General features: G+C 42.5%; 1 protein-coding gene and 1 pseudogene across 2 annotated transcripts; one reads left to right on the top strand and one right to left on the bottom strand.

Moving 5' to 3' along the window:
* Nucleotides 1-5,597: 5,597 nt before the first annotated feature.
* LOC109749266 (uncharacterized) lies at nucleotides 5,598-8,490 on the bottom strand. 2 transcript variants are annotated; one of them, XM_020308233.3, is made up of 6 exons: nucleotides 8,268-8,490; nucleotides 7,706-8,175; nucleotides 6,421-6,598; nucleotides 6,218-6,300; nucleotides 6,058-6,127; nucleotides 5,598-5,947 (listed from the first exon to the last, which is right to left on the bottom strand). In XM_020308233.3, exons 1-6 carry the CDS (start codon nucleotides 8,317-8,319, stop codon nucleotides 5,823-5,825), a joined length of 978 nt encoding a protein of 325 aa, XP_020163822.1. In that variant the 5' UTR covers nucleotides 8,320-8,490; the 3' UTR covers nucleotides 5,598-5,822. The 2 variants fall into 2 exon arrangements, with proteins under 2 accessions (XP_020163822.1, XP_045089123.1); XM_045233188.2 differs by lacking the exon at nucleotides 6,058-6,127 and having other exon boundaries at nucleotides 5,782-5,947.
* Nucleotides 8,491-10,998: 2,508 nt separating this feature from the next.
* Nucleotides 10,999-21,616, top strand: part of LOC141041139 (uncharacterized) — a 33,920-nt pseudogene continuing 23,302 nt past the window's right edge.

The raw sequence follows: 21,616 nt of genomic DNA, 5'->3' as shown, positions 1-21,616 counted from the left end.
CTATAAAGCAAAGAGCTCTATATCCCACATACATTGTGCATTCACACCACTGCATCCTGGATCTACTTATTCTTCTTTTCTCCTACGATCCTATTTAGAGCATTTACCTTTTAGGTTTAATACAAGGCATTTGTGTGGTCCAGGATTGTATCACAGGAGAACTATAAATAGTAGTCTGTCAAGACAATCTCATAGTTTTTGTTTTGTAAGATTTTGTGAGCCATTTTTGCTATTTAGAGCCATCACAGCTCTGTCAATTAATTTTGTTCTGCTCAGATGTGAAACTGCACATATTTAAAAATGTATCCAACATGAGACACTGGATATTAAGACCATCATGTGTTGTTACTTATTCTTTATGAACATGTACTAAATTTCTATTTTTTACAGATATGGGTTGCATATGTTCAGTGGAATGGACATGTGTGCCAATTTGCATATTTTTAAATTTCTTTTATCTTCAACTTTGGAACATACATGGCCACTCGAATAGATATTAAGGAAGATATAGCAGAGAAGGAGCTGGCATCTTCATGCCCTTCCAATTGGAGGTTAGTTCTTTGCATCTTTCTACATTATCCCTCAATCGTTCAAGTTCTCAGTCATTGTAGCGTACTTGCTGGCTTCTAGCTGCAATTTCATGGTGGTAGACACTGACTCAATATGGCCTGAATGTAGATTTTAAATTGTACGGACTGATTTAGAGTATGTTGACCCCTCATGTTCGGAAGCCTTTTGTTGTATGCTTCCATTTTGAAAGAATTGAAGCAATTGTTCCATGGAGTGAAATAACACTTTCATCCTCAAACAACAGGTGTCATCATTAAGTTTCTTATTCACTAATTGAAACATGTGTCAGTAATAGCAGAACTAAAGTTGTTGAACACATTATTATAAATGATAATTATGGTCTGTATGCATTCTACAAGGATTATTTCCTGTGGAATTACAAATTATTTATCTATTTTTTAAGGATACTATTTGTGAAATTTATCTGGCCAGCTCTTTTTGTTAGGAAATGGAAGCGAGACTGTTGTATTTTCCCCTTGTAAACCAGTGATATGGGAGGACACCATTATTACAAATTTGAAGTCTGGCTGCGTGTTATTGGCAAGACACCTACCTGGATGATATCGACAAGCTCGATGGCCACAATGAACCAGCTGTTGTCGACTACATGGAGGACATCTATAAGTACTACAAGGCAGCACTGGTAACTACAATCTTCCTCTTCAGCATGTCTGTTGAAGCGACACACAACTGTACTTTCAGTCTTAATATGAAATACGAGCACATAGCCAACATCACTTAATTACTGTGCAATGGAATTTATGCTGATACAAGACAATATTTCTATGATACCTCACTAATCTAAACTAAAGACTAACTAATTCGGAAATGAAGTAGACATGTTTCAAGTCCTTTTCAAGTCAAAGTGTTTAGTTTAGGTTGATGTACAGTGAACAAGAGTAGCATTGAGTAGCACACTTTTGCTTTCTAAAACTAGGGATACACATGCTCAGATTCTCATGCAACCATCCAGTACCATTTAGATGTTCTTGGCTCTTCCTGTAGACTTCAATACTTCACAGTGGATGTGTTTGGTTTCTTTTTCTCCTTTTCGCTGAATCTACCCAATTATCTATGGCTAGAATTGTTTTTAGAATTTAATTCTTCTAATTTTTTCCATGTGTTGCAATCTATCTAAGGTTTTCTCATGAAACCATTTGATTTGTTTCTTGCGCCTTCCATTTTTGTGTTTTCCTTAACCATCAGTTCATTTGATTCTGTATGACTGATCTCAATTGCCTGATAAACATTTGAAGTTCGGGAGTTATCAAGGGAATGTTATTTTTTCTGTATAATGACTTTCTTTTACAATTGATTTTGTAAACACAGATTTCTTACCGAAAGATATTCTTCATGCCCACTAACTGAAACGAGCTTAGTCAGTTTTGACATTTTTTATTCCGTGAAGAATACATAGTGTATTTCTTTCTTTCCTGCTGTCTCAGAGGAAGAAGAAAATCTCTGAATTACATATGTGTTTGAGCTATGAGGGACGCCTGTTATGCCATTTATTCTCTTACAGGACATCTTAGCAGCTTAGCTTCTTGAAGTTATATTTGTAAAAAGTTTCATTTCGTGTAGGACATTCAGGAGTGAGTTGTTTTCTGCGGCCAGAAAAAGAAACAATTCCAGTGAGATACTTGTATAATTCATTTGATGGCTCTTCTTTTCCTCAGGCTATTCATTCCTCGGGTTCTTATTGATCTCTTCTTTGCATGAGCTTCTGAACACACATCTGAAGATTCTAAGAAGCAAATTCCATACTCTAGCAGTGACTTGCTTTCCGGTGTTTTGGTGGGAGAAAATTTTCAGAAGCCAAGTTGTGCTATAGGACATAGGTAAACCTGCTTATCTCATTTATCTTATGTTCTTGTGAACTATCATAATATCCTCCTGATGCTTCATGTTATATTTACACATACCACTTTATGACAATGTGAAGATATATGATGGCAAGGAGCTAAAAAAGGCTCTGGTTTTATGAGTGCTCAGGCTCTGGTCTGACTTGTACAACAAAGTTTTGAAAAGGTTCAATTGTACGAAATGAATTTCTAGGTCCGGGGATTTCTTACCATCAAGTTGGTAAAAAGCCTCGATTTATTGGCAATTGCTAGAATTATGTATGATCTATTTTGGAAATCCTTTTTTGTTTAGACTGTTTTTTGTTTATGAGATAAGACTGGTCGCATGAGCTGAGTCAGAGCAAGAAACAAAGCAGTTATTCTGTGAACTGAGGGAGCATTTGACATGTATCATGTATGTCTACACACACGTCTAGATGGAATGTACTTATGTTCTAGGGCAACATTACTTGTGCCTTATTTGATTCAAAGAAATCATTGGCATGTTTGTACGCTTCATTTATTATGTTTAAGCCATATTTACTGGACTTTTTCTAGAGTCACAATGAATTCTAGAAGTTATGGAGTTAATGTTAGTCATAAGCTATTTTTTCATTTAACTTGATTCGGAACTTCAATTATGACACTGAGACTCCAAGCACAAAATATAATTGAGATAATTAAGATTCATGCTTCTGTGTCCCGATATTGAGAAACAGTATAACGCAGCTAACACCCAGCCTCCACAGTGTTTTCAGCCTGTCAGCCGCCTGATCACTTGAATCACCTCAGTCGTCCCCAGGTCGTCCTAGCGCTCCACACACCATCTCGCGGGCCGCTGCTCTGCGGAGCGAGCTCCCGTCCCTCTCCGTATTCGGGCCATCAAAGGCCCATGTCCAACTTCCCATTCGCACGGGGCAGGTGGTCCAGTGTATTCACAGCGCTATCCCGTTCCCTCGACCTCTTCGTTTAGTGTTCCTCGGTCCATGATGAGCCACCGTTCATTCATCCGTGATGCGCCGCCGTGGTCATCTGTCCCGTCGGTGACTCTCTACTACAGGTCTATCTCCGCGTCGGTACCCTCTACTCTCTATGTATTCTTCCTCTGTAGGCCCCTTTTTACTGTTTTTAATTTCCCATCTTGCAGCGTTCCTCCATGGCAGCTGCGGCGGACAGCTGCGCCGGCGACGTCCATGGCCGGCTGTACTCCTCCTACATCCTTCTCCATACTCTCGCAATTGTACCGCGCGTCACTTCCAATTTGAAACTGAAGCAAAAACTGCCGCGTAAGAAGGATCTCGAAAAGCTCCTAGCGGCAGCGGCGCATGGATGAGATGTCGTGCAAGATTGGACCTCGGGAAGGTCCTTTCAGCTAGCGGCGCCGGGGCATGGATTGGAGGAGGCAGATACCGACACCTTCCGCTCGACTTCCACTTCCACCGTTCCACCTCCTTCTCATGGATCTCCTATCTTCTTTGCTTTTCCAAACCCATACGTGCCTGTGGTTGATGCTGGTGAGTCCCTTTTCAGTTGCCCCTCCCATCTCCTTCTTATCACTTGTTTTTGGCATGATCATGTACTAATTTCTTCTAGGTTTCCGTTCCCGAAAAGATCAGAAGAGACTACAAGAGAATCCATCCAAAGGAACTAAGGTTGATTTCTGTATTGACATCTCTTCTTTGATTATTACTGCATTTTCTCAATAGTTAGTTTTGTAGTTTATGATGTGAAGGTTCACCCCACATATATGAAAACAATAATAATAATACTTACCATTGATTGGTCTGCTAATTGCTATCAACTTTTGCATATCTACTATCTTTGATCCTTGAAAGGAAGAGATGAAAAATATATGTTGGGACACCTTATGTGTATACTAATAAGCAATTTGATTGTTGTGTTTTACGGTGTTTCTTGGTGTGCCCTTATGCTTGACAGAGGTCTTTTGAGGTATAGGAGATCTGGAATTCTGGACATCGTGAAGAACACGGGCTTCAATGCACGTTGGTTTTTCAATCAGAGTATGGGGCCTAATCACTCTTTCTCTATCTCTCTTATATGATGCCCACATCTTCTGGTATAGACGACCTTTATTAATTTGGACCTATACTAATTTTGTTGTCAATTTTATTTATTTTTATGCTTTAGTTTCACTAAGCATGTACTAAACAATGATGAGCATGCTCTGCGGATCACCTCGTACAACCAGCTATCACACACACCATTGAATGCATACGTCTTCACTATATAAACAATTGTTCATATTTTACTACAAGTGTCACCATGCACCTTTTGGAATTATCTATATCATTATTTCAAAATGAAAATGGTCAGAAGTCATGCTTTACTACCATATATTGGCATAAATTCCTATCATTCTAGCACACAAATGAACGGGCACGGCAACGCGTGCCATTATGGTTTAGTTTGTAATAAATAATAACGCTAGCTGCTCTTCTATAAATGGTTCAAATTTATGATACCCTCTTTTTCGAATTGGTTATATTATCGATTTCTCATACAACTAAAAACCTATTTTATTACTTGTGCGATGTTTTCACGGGCCCATTCACTATACAACTTCAAATCTATGTAAAGCATCACCATGTGTTTCCAATAGTAATCTGTTTATTAGTTCTGTGATGTTTTCACGGGCCCATTCTCTATACATCTTCAAATCTATGTAAAGCATCACATGTGATTTCAATAGTAATCTACTCCCTCCGTCCCACAATATAGGACGTTTTTACAAATTATGTTAGTTTGCAAAACGTCTTATATTATGGGACAGAGGGAGTAATTATTAGTAGTGTGATGTTTTCACGGGTTGAACCACATTAAGCCGTCGAAGGTTTGCCCCGTCTTTAGTACAAGGTAAAACAAGTGGCGAAGTTGTTGTCACTTAGGAATGGATCATGTGCAATCAAGTTGGACACATATTTCTGATTTAGAACAACTATCTAATGTGTGTTTATATGTCTTTTTATCACCCCGTTGCAACGCACGGGCATTCAACTAGTTTATATTGAAGTGGAAAAGGGGTGCATGCAACTGCAAGTGATAATCTGGAACAAAGAAACTAGCACACCAAGTATTTTCAGTGTGATATCGAGGTGCCCACACCAGAATGTCACCAACGCAAACATTCACAGTTTGCACCAAATGTTTTCCATATGAACAAGCAGATCATTGCAAGACATGAAGTTAATATATATGAAAGCCACAAACAAGTCATAAAATTAAAGGTACATCAGCTAGATAATGCTACCAAACCTAATCTACTGATACTAAAAGCAAGCAAGTACCATGCTGTGATATACTCCCTCCGTCCCATAATATAAGAGCGTTTTTTCCACTAGTGTAGTGTCAAAAATGCTCTCTTATATTATGGGACGGAGGGAGTAGTTTACTTTAGCTGGTGCCAGGGTCAAGGACTGGAAGCCTACAGTAAAAGCTGATGGATTTATCCGTCAACCGTGTTCCTGGAATGAAGTACTGGAATATCACTGTCAAGCAAGCACCATTAGGAGCAATACCTACACAAAAAATCAAGGCAGTAGTTAATACAAATTTAGATTATTTTTCAACAGGTTGTTCTTTTGCCAAGATTTTTCAACAGGTTTACAGAAACGGCTGAAAAATAAACCATAGAAGGTACAATCTGGCTTGGCCAAATGACATTGTAGGCTCTTAACTAGGTGCTTCATGCTCACTTGCTGCGAGAAAATAGAATAACAGGCACCTGTGAACATCTGACATGAAAATAATAGAACGATGAATAAATAAATGAAGCTTAGGAGCAATACCACTGACAGTGCTTCCCCTCTCTCAACCGCCATTTCCATACGAATGGTAGCACTCACATTTTGATCAACGACAGGTGCATTTGCTGAAATAGAGAACATCGATATAAAAAAGTGAAGTGCTTTGAACACTAACGACACCTACTTCGGAATTTAAGGAAGCTAATGCTGAATGCTGATTACAGCTCCCAGCAGCCATAATTTACCACGAGCACCAAGAATCCGAAGCCTTTTGAATTCTGAACCAAGAGTAACAAGAGAAGTTGAAACTTGCAGATGGAGATCACCATATTGGGTAACAGTTACAGACAGAAGATCACCAATGTTTTTTAGACGATCCACCAAGTTCTGTAACTGTTGTAGATCTGGAACCTGGACCAGAGTCTGCAGAAAGATAAATTTCTACTAATAAGCAGCTGACAGTAGAAAGATAACACCAACCCAGTATGAAAATCTACAACGTCCGCTATATAGCGAGTACTCGCTAATAGCTAACAACAGTAAAATAAATTTCTTCTAACAATCATCCAAGTTGACGATATCTTCAAGATCGCAAGCAGTACAGACCTCTGGGTAGGTACAGATATTTCGCAGAAGAAAAATACTTAGCATTGAAGAGAACAGCTGAACTGTAGGAACTAATAAGAACTAGTATTCGATAAGCATCGTTGCTATTTTTACATTTTATACTTCTGTAACCATTTGTTGACTAATGTTACTATGAATCACATCTTTTCCAGTTTCTTGCTTGCAGATAGATAATTTTAGTAAATTTCCAAAGGTATAACAATGCAAGATAGGAATATCCACATCAATTAAAATGGACTAGACGTCTAGATCAGTGCTTCAAATAATGGGACACAATCAAACTTTACTGTCTATTAACTAAACATCTTTGCTACCAGTAAATTATGTGAATAAGTCATTCACAGATTCATATTTTTTATATTTCTACATTTCATATTTTAATTAATTGTTGACTATTGTTAAATGGCATATTTGTGTGGTATCTTGCTGGAACATGGATATCTTGAGGATTTTTCGTTACAACAAATTAAGAGTGGTTCTGTGCATCAGATTTACATTGATTAGACCTCTAGACAGTGCCAAATAATGAGACGCGAATACATGATCAAACTTGAGCATGTTAAAGCTAAATTATATTTGCTACTGGCAAATTACGTGAATATCAAGTTCAGGGGCTCAACAAACAAATTGTCGTTTGGAGGATGGATCCAGGTCATTACATTCTATGGCTCAGCCTGTATGAAACTGTGAATTGGTACCTAATTTTGTTTCCGCACTCCAGCATCACAATTAAGCCATCAGAAGTTGCATGGCCACTACCTGCTTCAATTTGACTAGTTCTTTTCGCATTTGGACAGCTAGAGTAGATTATGTTGTGAAAGCATTCAATCAGATAAACAAATAGGATAATTTTTTACCGATGAATGATAAGAAACTGGAAAATGTCATGTGAGAACTCCCCACCTCAGGAAGCTCTTGGGCGGCGTCAAGTGCGTCCTGCAAGCGCGCAACATCGGAGCGTGACAGTGGCTTCGAGATGGGCACGTCCTGCACGACGGCGGAGCGAGCGCCCTTGGTCTCGAACGTGAGGAACGGGGCAGCAGAACGGGACCCGGGGGTCTGCTTGTTGACGAGCTTGACCTGAATCGCCGCGGGGGCGTCCCCGGCAGCCGGCGACTGCGCGTGGACAGCGAGCGCGCTACGGATGGCGCGATGGAGCAGCGCGACGTCGACGGAGAAGGCGACGCGGTTGCCGTCCCGCGACGACACGTTGTACTCGCGGAAGAGGAGGTCCTTGGCGAACTGCGCGACGCACTGCGGCCCGTCGCCGTCGGGCCCCGTGGAGCCGAGGAGGTTGTGGAGGAGCATGGCGTGCGTGGGGGTGAGGTAGACGTGGCACACGCGGCCCACCTTGTCGATGGCCGGGAGGAACCCTGCGGGGACGGAATTGCGGGGCGCGCGTTAGGTGTTCGGCGAATTGCGGCGGAGGGAGGGGAATTGAGGAGTGCGCTGCGCTGGGGCTTACGCTTGTCGAGCAGGGAGATGCCGTCGTCGGTGAAGGAGGCCTTGAACTTCATGGCGGCTTGCGCTCCTCAATGGACGCGGCGGCGGATTCCGGCTTCGTCTCCTCGGCTGGCGGCGAGGGACTGGTGGTGGGGTGCGCCGCGCAGCCGTGTCTTCGACTCTTCTGGTTTTTGGCGCTCCTTTTGGTTTTGAGGGGTGAATTTTTTGGCGCTCCTTTGGGAGGCTTCCCGCGTAGCGTAGGCGAGGTTGTACCGGGGCACCCCTATTTCTCCCTTTTTTTATTTTAGACAAATTCCGAAGCTTTTTATTCAACCGTCACAAGGTATACATATATATAATCAAGTCTATTAGGCTGACCTAACCAAACATGACGGTTATTCATTGGACATGCATGCTTCGCGAGTTTGCGAGCCACAACGTTCGAGCCCCTATTTCGCCCTTTAAGCCTCGGGGAAGCCTCGCGTCGGTGGAAGCCCAGATGGGCCGGCACAGTCGCGTGGCAGGCACCACCTTTTTTTTTCTGTTTTCTGATCTTATTTTTTGCATTAATTTTGTACTTTATCCTATACTTTATATTCTACATATATATATACAAAAACACATTTGAAAAATGTTGTAAAACTAGTTAAAAAATGTTGACTAATTAATAAAAATTATTGAAAAACTATTTGAAAAATGTTGAACAAGAATTAAAAATGTTGAACAAATATTTGAAAAATATTGAATAAGTACTAAAAATAAATGAATGAGTATTTGAAAAATGTTGAACAATTTTTAAAATGTTAAAACAATTATTTAAAAAAAGTTGAATAAGTATTAAAAATATTGAACGAGTGCTTAAAAATGTTGAATAACTATTTAAAAATGTTGAACGAGTATTTGAAAAATATTGAACAATTATTTAAACAATGTTCAAATAAGTATTAAAATATTAAATAAGTATTTGAAAAATGTTGAATAAGCGTTCGGACAATGTTGAACGTGTATGCAAAAAATGTTTATCACTTATTAAAAAATATTTTGACATATACAAAAATGTAGAGTGAAAATATGGAAATATCGGAGAAGAAGCAAAAGAAAAACATAACCAAGAAACGTGAAAAACGGTGAAGAAATAGAGGAACCTAAATACATATTAGTGCACGTGCGCTCGCAGCGCTCCTCGAGCGGCCGGCCTCACAGGTGGGATCGTGCGGTCGCGCGTTGCAAGTGGTTTTTGTCGGTTTTCGGGCACGCCGCATCTCCCGCACACCTAGCCCGGTTGTGCCGAGGCGGCGTCGCGTACCCCCCCCCCCGGTGGGCCCGCCATGTCATTGACTGCAAGAGTACATCTGTTAGTGAACGTAGACAAAGTAGTGGGCGGTGGGCAGTTTCTAATTTCGTGCCACTTCCTCCGTCCCTCCATCCACCACCCGTCACCGCTCCATTCCCCTCTCCCCTCCCATCCCCTCCCGATTTGCCGGTCGTTGCGGGGTTCGCCGCTGGATCTCGTCGTCGACGCCGTCGAAAGGTGCTGAGGAGGCGGAGGCGCGGCAGGGGAGAAGCACCCGCTGCTCGTCGTCGGCTGAGGTACGCTCGCTCCTTCTCCCCCGTGCAACGTACCGATCTCGCTGCGTGCCGTACAGATGGAGGCCGCAGCCGTAATGCTCTTGCCGCGCCCCGTAGTGCTCCTGCAGCGGTCGTTGTAGGAGAGGCCTCGCCCGTTGCGCTCTCGCTGCGCCCATAGCGGGGGAAGTGGTGCTCGTACTACTCCCGACGCGCTCATAGCCGCAGAGGCCGCGACCGCAGCGCTCTCGCCGCGTCTGTAGCGTGGTAGGCCGTGTCATCTAGACTTGCTCCCGCAGCGCTCTCGCCGTGTTGGGCCGCGCGCCGTTGTGCTGTCGCCGCGCGTCGTTGTGCATAGGCCGCGACAGCTGCGCTCTCGCCCCGTCTGTAGCCGGGGAGGCCGCGCCCGCTAGACTCGCTCCGCAGTGCCTGTAGTGGGGGAGGCTTAGCCGACAGCAGATCTAGCGTCCGTGCCCCTTTTGCACAAGTGAATCGAAACCCTAGGTACCGTTGCATTTTAGTTGGTACTTTAGTTGGTAGATATTTCACCATGGCAGTTGAATCCGTTCGATTTTTTCATGCCCAGTTGCACAACGATTTGTTTGCAGTTGGCAACTGCACTATAGTAGTTGCAGAGTGAATGTTTTCATTACTTAGTTGCACAACAAGTATCTTGTAGTTGGCAGTTGCACAAATAGGAGTTGCATAACGAGTTTCGTGCTTAAACTTGACATTTGTCCAGATACCCAATTGGCAGTTCCAGCTACATCAGTTGCACACATCAGGTGCATCAGTTGCACACATCAGTTGCACACATCAGTTGCACACATCACCTGCATCAGTTGGATGCACACATCAGTTGCACACATCACCTGCATCAGTTGCACACATCAGCTGCATTAGTTGCACACATCATCTGCCATAAACACATTTTTAGCAGTTATAGGTACAATAGTTGCACATATTCAGGTATCTATATTCTGCAGGTTTTATACTTGGCATTGGACCAGTTTCCAGCTGGTAGATCTAGATTCAATAGTTGGACATAGTTGGGATATGTGTTCTTGAATTTTTGACTCGGCATTACCATATGTGAGTTGGCAGAACCAGGGTTAATGTTTGGCAAAACCAGGGTCCAGTTGGCACATGATTCTTTTTGAAATGTCTTAGTGGTGGGATGCTGGTTTTTTATGCATTTGTTTAACAAGTTTTGTTAGTGCTTTTGAGCTACAATTTTGTGTGTGTGCAATTAGAATGATTTTGTTCGGATCTGTTTTTTTTTGCAGTGACAATGGTCGAAGAGGGAGATGCTGGTGGAAGTGGGGAAGAGGTTATTTTCTATAAGCTCAAAAGGGGAGAAAATATGATCGAATATATGTGCTTGTTTTATTTTCTCTTTTTTCCTTTTCTGTTTTTGATTTTGGTTTTTGTTTCTGTTGAGCCATGCAGAGGATTGCATCAAAGTATATACGGCGGAACAGGAAAGCCTGCTCAGCGAGGTCCTCGTACCGACCCCGATGATGGTCATGAAGTAGGGGTAAGTTTTCAATACGCAATGAACAATTTTGAGTTTATGTAAAAGAAATTCAATTTTTTGTTTTTTGTTTTCTCTGTTTTTTTCATTGATTTTTTAACATGAGGCATCATTTTGGTTATTTTGTAGGTGGAGGATGCTACTGCATCCCGTGCTGCAAAGCGAGCCAGAACAACAGGGAAAGGCAAGTCATCTGATGGGGGTGGCCCAACCTCTGCAGAAGCTGATGAGGTACCTTTTTTTGTACATTTTCTTTTTTCAATTGCACAGTATGTTGGTACTAGTTGGCACCTGTGCTGTTCAGTGTCGCATATGAAAAAGCATATACTTGGCTGTTGTGTTTAACCAGCATTTTTTTGGCTTACATGTTTCGTGGTGCAAATTTGAAAGTGTTGTATACTATCATGTCAAATCTGAAAAGCGTTGTTTAGTGTTTTAGTCTTTCTTTTATGATAGATTTTGGAATCTCCTTACCTACATTGTCATTTTTTGAAAGTTGGCACCAATCGAGCACACAGCTGCACAAAATCATGATACATTTTTGGACAGTTTTTTTAATTTCAGAGAGTGTACATGTCAGTTGCACAATAAGGTATAATAGTTGCACAACAATCAACCTGTGGTTGCACAACAACCAACTACGTGGTCAGTTGAAGACGTATGTGCGCGCCGGGAGCACAATTTGTCTGTATTCATTTCCCTTTTTTGTCTCAGGTGGGTGAAGTTGGAGTTGAAGGGAACGAAGGAAACGTTCCTCGGCAGCGTTCACAAGCTGGAAGGATTAGGGCATCACCAGGGAGATTTGTGAAGGTGAACAACGATTTGGCACCTGTTCAAAGATCTTTCTTATATGAGAAGATGTTAGGAGGTTTGGTAAACCTAGCAGACACACTGCCTTCCGACTTGACGAAGTTCCTAGTCTAGTCATACGACCCAGCCAGTTCAGCTTTGGTATTCCCAGGCAGGGGAACTATTCCAGTAGATGCTGCTAGTGTGCACAGGAACTTTGGTCTACCAAACAGAGGGCCGCGACTGAAATACATTGTTGAAAAGGAGTCTGTTAAGGCTTTCAATGAGATGTTCAACCACGCCGGGCCACCCAAACACCCCACGGTTACCGAATTCACCAAGACAATGAAAGCTATGAAGGGCACAACTGATAACAAGTTCCTCACTGGGTGGCTTGCAGTTGCTTTCAACACCTTTTTAGCTCCCACAACTAGTCTCTCTCTGAGCCCACGTTGCTACAGCGTTGTGTTAGAACCCGATGTTCTGTTGAAGAGCAATGTGAGCTTATTTGTTGCTGACCACATAAATGAAGCATTCCGCAACATGGGTGAGGACAAGCAAACAGTCTGTTGCTGCCTGTATCATTTGATAGTGAGCTCTAATTAATTGTATTCTGTTAGACACACCTTTTTCTAGATGTTTTTTGTGCTTTTTATCACCAATGTTCTTATATGTTTATTTTCCCTTTTTTTGTCTCTTGGGGATGGTGCATGTACAGATTCTCTACATTGACGCACTTGAGGTTGATTTGCGAATAAGCCACTGCGAAGTTCGAGCCAATGCCTATGATAAGAATCTAATCAACAAGATAATGAAAAAGGACTTGATTTCGCCCGGTGTCTTTGGGAAACTTCAAGTGAGTTGGAAATTCTGCTCAAAGTATGTATTTTTGCACATGATTCTTTCACATTCCTGTAAGTAGTTGCACAAGTCTATATTGATAGTTGGCACACAGACTGAATAGAGTTGCACACATGCTTGTTTCATATTTCCTCTTTACAGCAACAACTTCCAGTTGTACTTATCATAGGCATTTCAGTCAGTTTTTTTTGCTTCTGAGGGCATGTGGTAGTTGCACAAGTTGATGTTGATAGTTGGCACACAGACTTCATGAACAGTTTGCACACATGCTTGTTTCATATTTCCCTTTAAAGTCCCACTTCTTATTTGTGACTTCACATAGTATTTTTTAGTTACTTTTTTTGCTTCTAGGGCATGTGGTAGTTGCACAAGTCTATGTTGATAGTTGGCACACATGCTTGTGACAGTTGCACACATACTTGTTTCATATTTCCCTTTAAAGTCCCACTTCTCATTTGTGACTTCACATAGTATTTTTCACTTACCTTTTTTGCTTCTAGGGCATGTGGTAGTTGCACCTATATAAAGTCTTTTTCCTTTTTAGATCCAGACAATATAGACTTGTTATTGTCGAAAACATTGTTGTAAAATGATCCTTTCTTTCTGTGAACAGCTCAAGGAGCAGTATAGAACCAAAGAGGATTCAACACTCTTCGGAGGATTACTGCAGGCAGAAGCGTTTGTGGCATCAAAGGTTCCAATGAGTTACAATCCTCATGTGAGTTATCCTTTTTTGCTCACCCACACTTTTTTATTACAACAAAAAACATGTTTTTTTGTTGGTTTTACTTTTTCCGTGCCCAATGCATGCATGAGTTGCACAGAATTATTATCTGACCTTTTTTCCTAATTGAAATCAAACTTATGTTTTCACTTACACAGATTCCATAACTCCTAGCTCCAAAATATGCTTCTTTTTTACTTCCTGCTAACTTACCCCTCTTCAGTTGCACACTTTCAGCATCTCGGTTGCACACTACTTTCATATACTTGCACCAAACTTAGGTTTGCAGTTTGCGCAGAAATATACTTTGATATACTTTTCATTATCTTAATTTTTTCTGTTTTAAATTTTAATTTTTTTATCTTCTAATGTTATACAGAAGAAGTTCAAGTTAGCAGGTATGGTTCATGATCTATGTAAAGCAATATCAGACAATCTTGGCAACTTCATCGAAGGTTTTGCCAAGCTTGATGAAGAGGTACCAGATTTGTCTCCTCTGAAGGGCCCGCTAAGTGATCAAACAAAGGGTCAAAGCTCGCACACTAGGCGACGGAAGCGTCAATCTACTGCCAAGCAATCAGAAGAGGTGGAGGGAAGTGAAAAAGAAGAATTTGTAGAGGAAAGTGAGTCAGAGGAAGAAGATGTTCACCCTGGAGTTGGCAATGATTCTGAAGAAAGTGATGATTCTGAAGAAGAAGAGGAGGATCAAGAGGAAAGGGATGATGAAGAACGTGATGATGACAGTGACAATGATGATGATGATGATGACAACGACGATGACGCTAACAACAATGAAGACAATGAAGAATCTGGTAATGATGAAGTGGAAGAGGAAGAGGAAAAATATGGTATAGGCAAGGGGAAGGTGAGGATGTCGAGAACATTGACAGAGATGAGCAAGGAAAGCATGGGGGCAGTGATGATGACAGCGAGGAAACACACAACGATGACAAGGGGGCTTTGATGGAGGTAGTGACAGTGGGAAGGATGATGATGATCATGATGGTAAAGGTGGCGGTGTCAGCAGTTCAAAGAGGGCAAACACTTCTGGAGATGGAGGAAACAGCAACAGCAACAGCTCAATTGATGATAGTGTAACTCTACAATTTTTCATCCAAAAGGACATGCATCGGAAGGGTGAAGATCCCGAATCAGTTGGAACCAAAGCAGCTGTGTCAGAGGAAAGTTTCTCATTGTTTGACTTGTGTAGATCAGAGCTAGCAATCCCCAACAGATTTGACATCCCTTTGCTGGAAACTCATGCAATCTTTGACTTGAAAGAGAAGGATAATACCTTTGAAAAAATCATAAACGATGGAGTAGAAAGCACTGAGGAAGAAATGGAAGAGGCAGGAAAGGGTTTGGGCTGGATTGGCTCAAAAACCATGGTTGACAAGATATTGAAGGAAGGTGTTGCATCTGAAGATGCTTCATCGTCAGGTGGTAGCAAGAGGATGGCAGCATCCCCACCGCGCCCACCCACTGTCCCAAAGCGCAAGAAGCTTGTGACACTTAGCAAGAACCTGGTGTTGGGTCAACCAAAAGATAAGGTTGCTGGTATGGGAGAGAAAAATTTGAAGAACGGAAGTAAATCAAAGGGAAAGGAGGTGCCAACTCCAGAGCCCAAGAAGGCAAGCACTGTTATACAAGTGTCAACCGTTGCGCATGTAGATGCCAAGCTCATCTCTACAACATGCAAACTCCCTGGTAAAAAAGCAACAAAACAATGTCTTTTGCCAAGGACACAAAGTTTGCAGAAATGGGAATAGAGTGGCCAAGCCATGCTATTAAGAGTGGATCAAATAGTCAAGATAAAGTTGTTAGTATGCAGTGTAGGAAGTCGGCAACCCCAACAGCAGATGTGGCAACTCCAGCTTCAAGTGAGCCAACTGTTTGTCCAAATAAGCCAACTACAGCATCAACTGCGCACAGTACACCAGCAATCAAGGAAAGTGAAACCACCACTGCGCCAACAACAAGAGGAAGTGAGGCATCTAGAGTTGTGTCTGACCTGCCCCCATCAGTCACCACAGAACCCCAAGCTGTCAGTGTGCCAATCCCAGGGACTGCATTGCCAACTCAAGCAGTCACTGTGCCAACCACAACAGTCAGTGTACCAACTCCAACCCCAACCCATTCAGTCACCATGGAACCCTTAGTTGTCAGTAATGTTGTGCACGCTCAGAAACAACATTCGCCTACTTTTCGTGTTCTTGATCAACAGGATACCCTTACACAAGAGCAAGTTTATGACCTTGTTTCGAGGTGTATGACTACAAAAAAAATACACTTCCGTGATGATACGTGTTTGTCACAGTAGGTCGCGTTTTTTGTCATGCATGTACATCCATGACAAATTTATGACAGAATCAAGATAGTCATACCTGTGCTGTCGTAGAAGTGTTCCATGACATTACCAAAATTATCATCACGGAAGTGTCCACTTCCATGACGATAAATCGCGCGTCACAGAAGTGCTTTCGTCAAGGGTGACCGACACGTGGCATCCACCGTAACGGAACGTCGTTAAGCTATCGGGTTGGGTTTTGGATCCGATAACCCGTTAACAGCCCCGACCAATGGGGATTTTCCACGTGTAAAATCATCATTGGCTGGAGGAAACACGTGTCGGCTCATCGTTGGGACAGGTGCCATCCACTCATTGGACAGAAGGCGCCTAAGATACGTCGACACGTGGCACGGCCCAACAGAGGCCCATTCCTATGAAAAGGCCGGTCCGTTTGACTTGGTCAAAAGGTGGCGGGCCGGCCCATGGAAAGCCTGTTAACGGCCTGTTCGCATATAGCCCATTTACAGCCCGCTAACCCAAGGCCCATTACGCCCTATCCGAATTAGGCCCAGTAGCGTCATCTGGGCCATCCAATATGATTCCAGCCCGTTTTCACTTCTGGCCCATGTATGGCCCATGACGTCTTTCGGCCCATATGAGGCCCTATGTAACTCTTGGCCTATTAACGGCCCATGGTGAAACTGGCCCGTAATGAACAGTGTATCACTTTACACCCATTAACGGCCCGTGGTGAAACTGGCCCGTAATGAACAAGGTATCACTTTATACCCATTAACGGCCCGTTATTCCGTTGGGCCGTTTCCAGCCCATGTTATCTTTCGGCCTTCTCAGAGCCCATTTATTCTTGGGCTCATTTCCAGCATTCGTTTACTTACGGCCCGTTACTGTCATTTTCCGCTTGTGGGTCAAATTCAGCCCGTGGTTACAGTCGGCCTGTTTGTGGTCTGTTAATACGTTGGGCTATTTTCATAGCGTCATCAAATACGGCCTATTAACGATGGCCCGTTATGGTCGGCCCATGAACGGACGATTCCAACTCTAGCCCGTTTACGGCCATAATGCGGCCTGTTATTGGCCCATGTTTGGCCAATCGATCATACGGCCCGTATAAGGCCCATTGATGATACGGCCCGTAGAAGGCCCATTGTTTCTACGGCCCGTAGAAGGCCCATTGTTTCTACGTCCCGTAGAAGGCCTACTGTTTCTACGGCCCGTAGAAGGCCCATTGTTTCTACGGCCCGTAGGAGGCCCAGTGTCACTACAGTAAATATTAGCCCATGGTTATTGTGGCCTAGTTTAAAAAAATAGGTTATTGCAGCCACTAGCAAACCGCGGAAAAAGAACTGCACTGACTACAAGCAAACAAATAAACAAGACAACAAGGAAATAAATAAGCAAGCAACTTATGCTAGGCTATCACGGCTATTACACATATTACATCCACTGGGCATCAAAGTTCGCCACCAGTGCAAATATAGGGAACAAAGCAGCATATAAACGCCGCAGCAAAACAAGTCCAGAACTGAAACCACTTCAGAAGAGTTCAAGAAACAATATCCTGGGTACCCATAATGCTGGCAAGATGCTTAGCAAGCTTATTAACTTTCTCTTGTTTGGCGCTTAAATCCTCCAGCGCTTGCTGTTGCACAAGAAAGTACGCATCTGAATTCTGCAGGGACTTCCTCAGTCCTTCGGCTTCTTGCCGCAGCACAGCTGACTGATGCCTTTCAGCTTGTAGCTGAGACTGAAGAAGCCGAAGTGATTCAGACAGCGAGTTCGAAGAGCTTGTGCCAGCGGTACTGGCCAGTAACTCGAACACTACATCAACGCAGGACTGTGGGGTTTTCTCACTGTCTACAAGATAGTTTTTATCACCTTTCTTGGAGACCAACAGGGTTGTCTCACTATCTTGAACCTTATCTGCATTACTTTCTCTACCATTGCATAGTGGGGTGCTCTTCTCCAATATTTTGTTTGCATACTACAAGAGAAACAAGCAGACACATCACAAGTTTAGCTTGTAGTATACGAAACTCATTTTGGTAAACCGGTTCAGTAGTAAGGTGGACAGGATAACAGCATGAAACAAACATATATCTATGTACTATGGTCACTGTATTGTCCATATCATTCTAGTTTATGTTCCCTAATCAAGATAGAGACACCGTTCAACTCATATATTTTTAAGACACAACAGCATAGGCAGAATATAAGTGTGAGAAACTACATAGCATTGGCAGCACTTGTAATGTGCATCACATGAGAACATAACTGTTTATACAACTTAAACTGAAATCAACATAGAGCAACAAGTTAGAACAGCAATCCAGTTAAAGAAATAGGTTTAAAACATACCTGTTGCACCATTGGAGTTTCAATTGGATCCTTCAAATTCGAAAGTAGTTGGTATGAGTAAATACAGTGATGCAACAGCAAAGGAGTATGGACCATAGCTACGGAATCTGACCTGAGAACAGTTGCTCTTCTGCTTTAAACGTGGAGTTTGGGTTAGCTGTGGTGGTCTTCGTGCTTTGGGCACTGCAGTAGCTTTACAAACTGCTCGTGTGGGGGTACTCTGTGGTGGACATGGTGCTTTGTCAACTATAAGTGGGTTACTATCCACTGGGGTTGCGGTTAGATGGGTTGTAGCTGGTTCTCTGCCCAACGGTGTAAGTGTGCAATCTGGAAGAGTCTCGATTATGTGTGGTGGGGCTAGTTTGTGGGCCAGTACAACCATGGTTCTATCTGCATCGACGGGTAGCACTGCCTTTTGTGAAGAACGGATTTTTGCTCCCTTAGATACTGCCATCACCCCCTCCAATTCAAATGGCTGATAAACAAGAAAAGAAATTGAACGTACAGACATTGTATGATAGACAGATGTGGTAATTCACATATATGTTGTCTAACCAAACAGGACAGCATGACACAATTTCACATATATGATGCCTAACTAAACAGGATAGCATGACACAGTTTCAGATATATGATGGATAACTTAACAGGATATAATGGCATAATTCAACATATGATGAGTACCTAAACAGGATGACATGACAAAACTATATGATGTCTTTCTAAAATAGGTTGGGATGAAATAATTCACATACATGTTGTCTAAGTATACATGATGGCATGATATAATTGACATAATTGATTCATATACTAAGCAGCTGGCACTCGCATGTATGATCTCTAAACTAAGCAGATAGAATTCAATATTGTGCATATGATGTCTAAACTAAGCAATGCAAGACACCATATGCATCATATGAGAAATATAAACATTGCAACTTAGATCATACACCTCAGGTGGGATATAGGACTGGTCATCTGTCTCTGAATCCTCCTCTGAGGAGCTCCCTGTAACCATCGAGTTATATGCTTCAACAGGTGCCATTGCCTGCTCTGAAGACCTTGTTTTCACTCCAGATTTTTCCATAACCGGCTCAAATGGCTGATACACATGAAGAGTAGTTCAATATACACAGATTGTCGACAAATTGAATACGTAATGAAAAAAAGATGGCATGAGATAATTCACATATATGATGCCTGGCTCCATGGCGGTGCATAATTCACATATATGATAACTGGCTGAAAAACATGGCATTGCATAATTCACATATCTGATATAGAAAGCAAACATGAGGCATTCACACAAAGCATGTCTAATCTAAGCAGATGGCATGGCAATGCAAGACACCATATGCATGATATGAGCAATATAACCCAGCCAAGTTAGAGCATGCACCTCGGGGGGGGGGGGGAATACGACTGGTCATCTCTCTCTGAATCCTCCTCTGAGGAGCTATCTGTAACCAGCAAGAAATCTGCATCGACAGGTAGCACTGACTGCTCAGAAGACCTTGTTTTCACTCCAGATTTTCCCATGACCGACTCAAATGGCTGATGCACAGGAAGAGTAGATGAATGTATAAACATTGTTGACAAATGGAATACATTATGGAAAAAAATATGGCACATACAATTCACATATACGATGACTGGCTAAACAGGATGGCATTGCATGATTCACGTATATGATGCCTGGCTAAAGAAGATGGCATTGCATAATTCCCATATACCCCCTCCGTTCCTAAATATTTGTCTTTTTAGAGATTTCAAATGGACTACCACATACGGATGTATATAGACATATTTTAGAGTGTAGATTCACTCATTTTGTTCCGTATGTAGTCACTTGTTGAAATCTCTAAAAAGACAAATATTTAGGAATGGTGGGAGTATGATATAGAAACCAAACAGGTGGCATTCACACAAAGCAAATCTAAACTAAGCTGATGACATATAAGATGTATAATGTAAGCAATGCAAGGCGCCATATGCATGATATGACCAACATCAGCATGCCAGGTTAGAGCAAACACCTCAGGTGGTAAACAGGCGTGGTCGGCTACTTCTGAATCTCCATCTGAACAGTTATCTTCCTCTGGAATACAATCTGGAAATGCAGGAGGGGGGGCACTTCGCCCACCATGGAGCGGCGTCTGCATGACATTATATTCGCACGCAACGGTCTTCTCTTTTTCTCTACATGTTCAGTACGATTGTGTACAATATCTGACATGCATAATAAAAAAATAGTTAGATTTTGTAAGGCCTAAGGGGTGCATGCAAAAATCAAGACTGATGGTAGCAAACGAGTGGATGGATCCAAAACTAATGATAGCAGGTAGATTATAGCTTCAGTTTAAAAAGATAGACAATGGATCATCTATTGTTTGTTGCCCACCCAACATGAACCACATAGAAGACCCCAGATGAACCAGATAGTAGACAGATACTATTCATTGCTGGCTCGATATGAGACCCATGGGCAATTCAAAACTCAAGATTGAACGATAAAGTAGCAGGTAATAATAACCGATGTATAACGTAAGCAAACACGAAAGACTGCGACCTCTCTTCCGGAACTATGTAGTCCTCAGGTTCATCTGCTCAGTCGATGATGGTAATGCAGTTGGCGTGGCTGCCGGCAACGGGGAAGATGATTTGAGGCGGCGAAAGGAAGTCTGCAGGGGGGATCTCTGCTGCAGTGAACGCTTCTGTCGATGGTGCACCTCAGGTGTGGTGGATGACGGCACGGCAGGAGCAGGACATAACACACAGAGTTTACTTTGACGCCTATCTGAAAATGAAGTAAATCTGTAAGGGCTCCTTAGAATTGGAGGATTCTATAAACACAGGGACAGGAAAAACACAGGAATAGGATAGGAATGCACGTGCAAAACAGAGCATTTGGAAACATAGGATTTCAGTCAACCTGGGTGTTTGGCTCACATGAATTGGAAGAACAGAGGAATGGAGAAACAAAGTGATGCGACGAGTGTACAACCTCTTTGGCATAGCCTTGTGGACCTCGGCATCATTGGGTTGGACGTGGAGGATGGTGATGATGCTGGTGTGACTGTCGGAGGCGGGGAAGAAGATCCGAGGCCTCTGGAAACGGCGCCGAGGGTACTGCTCCGCTGTGATGGACGGTCCCGTCGTTGGAGCAGCTCCGCTAAGGTGTACGGCGACGAGGCTGAAGCATGACAAGACAGACAACGTTAATCTGAAGTG

This window comes from Aegilops tauschii, chromosome 2 (assembly GCF_002575655.3).
Source record: "Aegilops tauschii subsp. strangulata cultivar AL8/78 chromosome 2, Aet v6.0, whole genome shotgun sequence".
NCBI classification, from domain to species: Eukaryota; Viridiplantae; Streptophyta; class Magnoliopsida; order Poales; family Poaceae; genus Aegilops; species Aegilops tauschii.
The sequence above is the reverse complement of the archived record's forward strand: the minus strand, read 5'-3'. Positions and strand labels throughout refer to the sequence as shown.

Coding starts and splice junctions, on each gene's coding strand:
- LOC109749266 (XM_020308233.3), bottom strand. CDS start 8,319: ATGAAGTTCAAGGCCTCCTTCACCGACGACGGCATCTCCCTGCTCGAC. Junction 8,176..8,267: donor CATCTCCCTGCTCGACAAGC/GTAAGCCCCAGC, acceptor CCGTCCCCGCAG/GGTTCCTCCCGGCCATCGAC. Junction 6,301..6,420: donor TCGGATTCTTGGTGCTCGTG/GTAAATTATGGC, acceptor TCTCTATTTCAG/CAAATGCACCTGTCGTTGAT.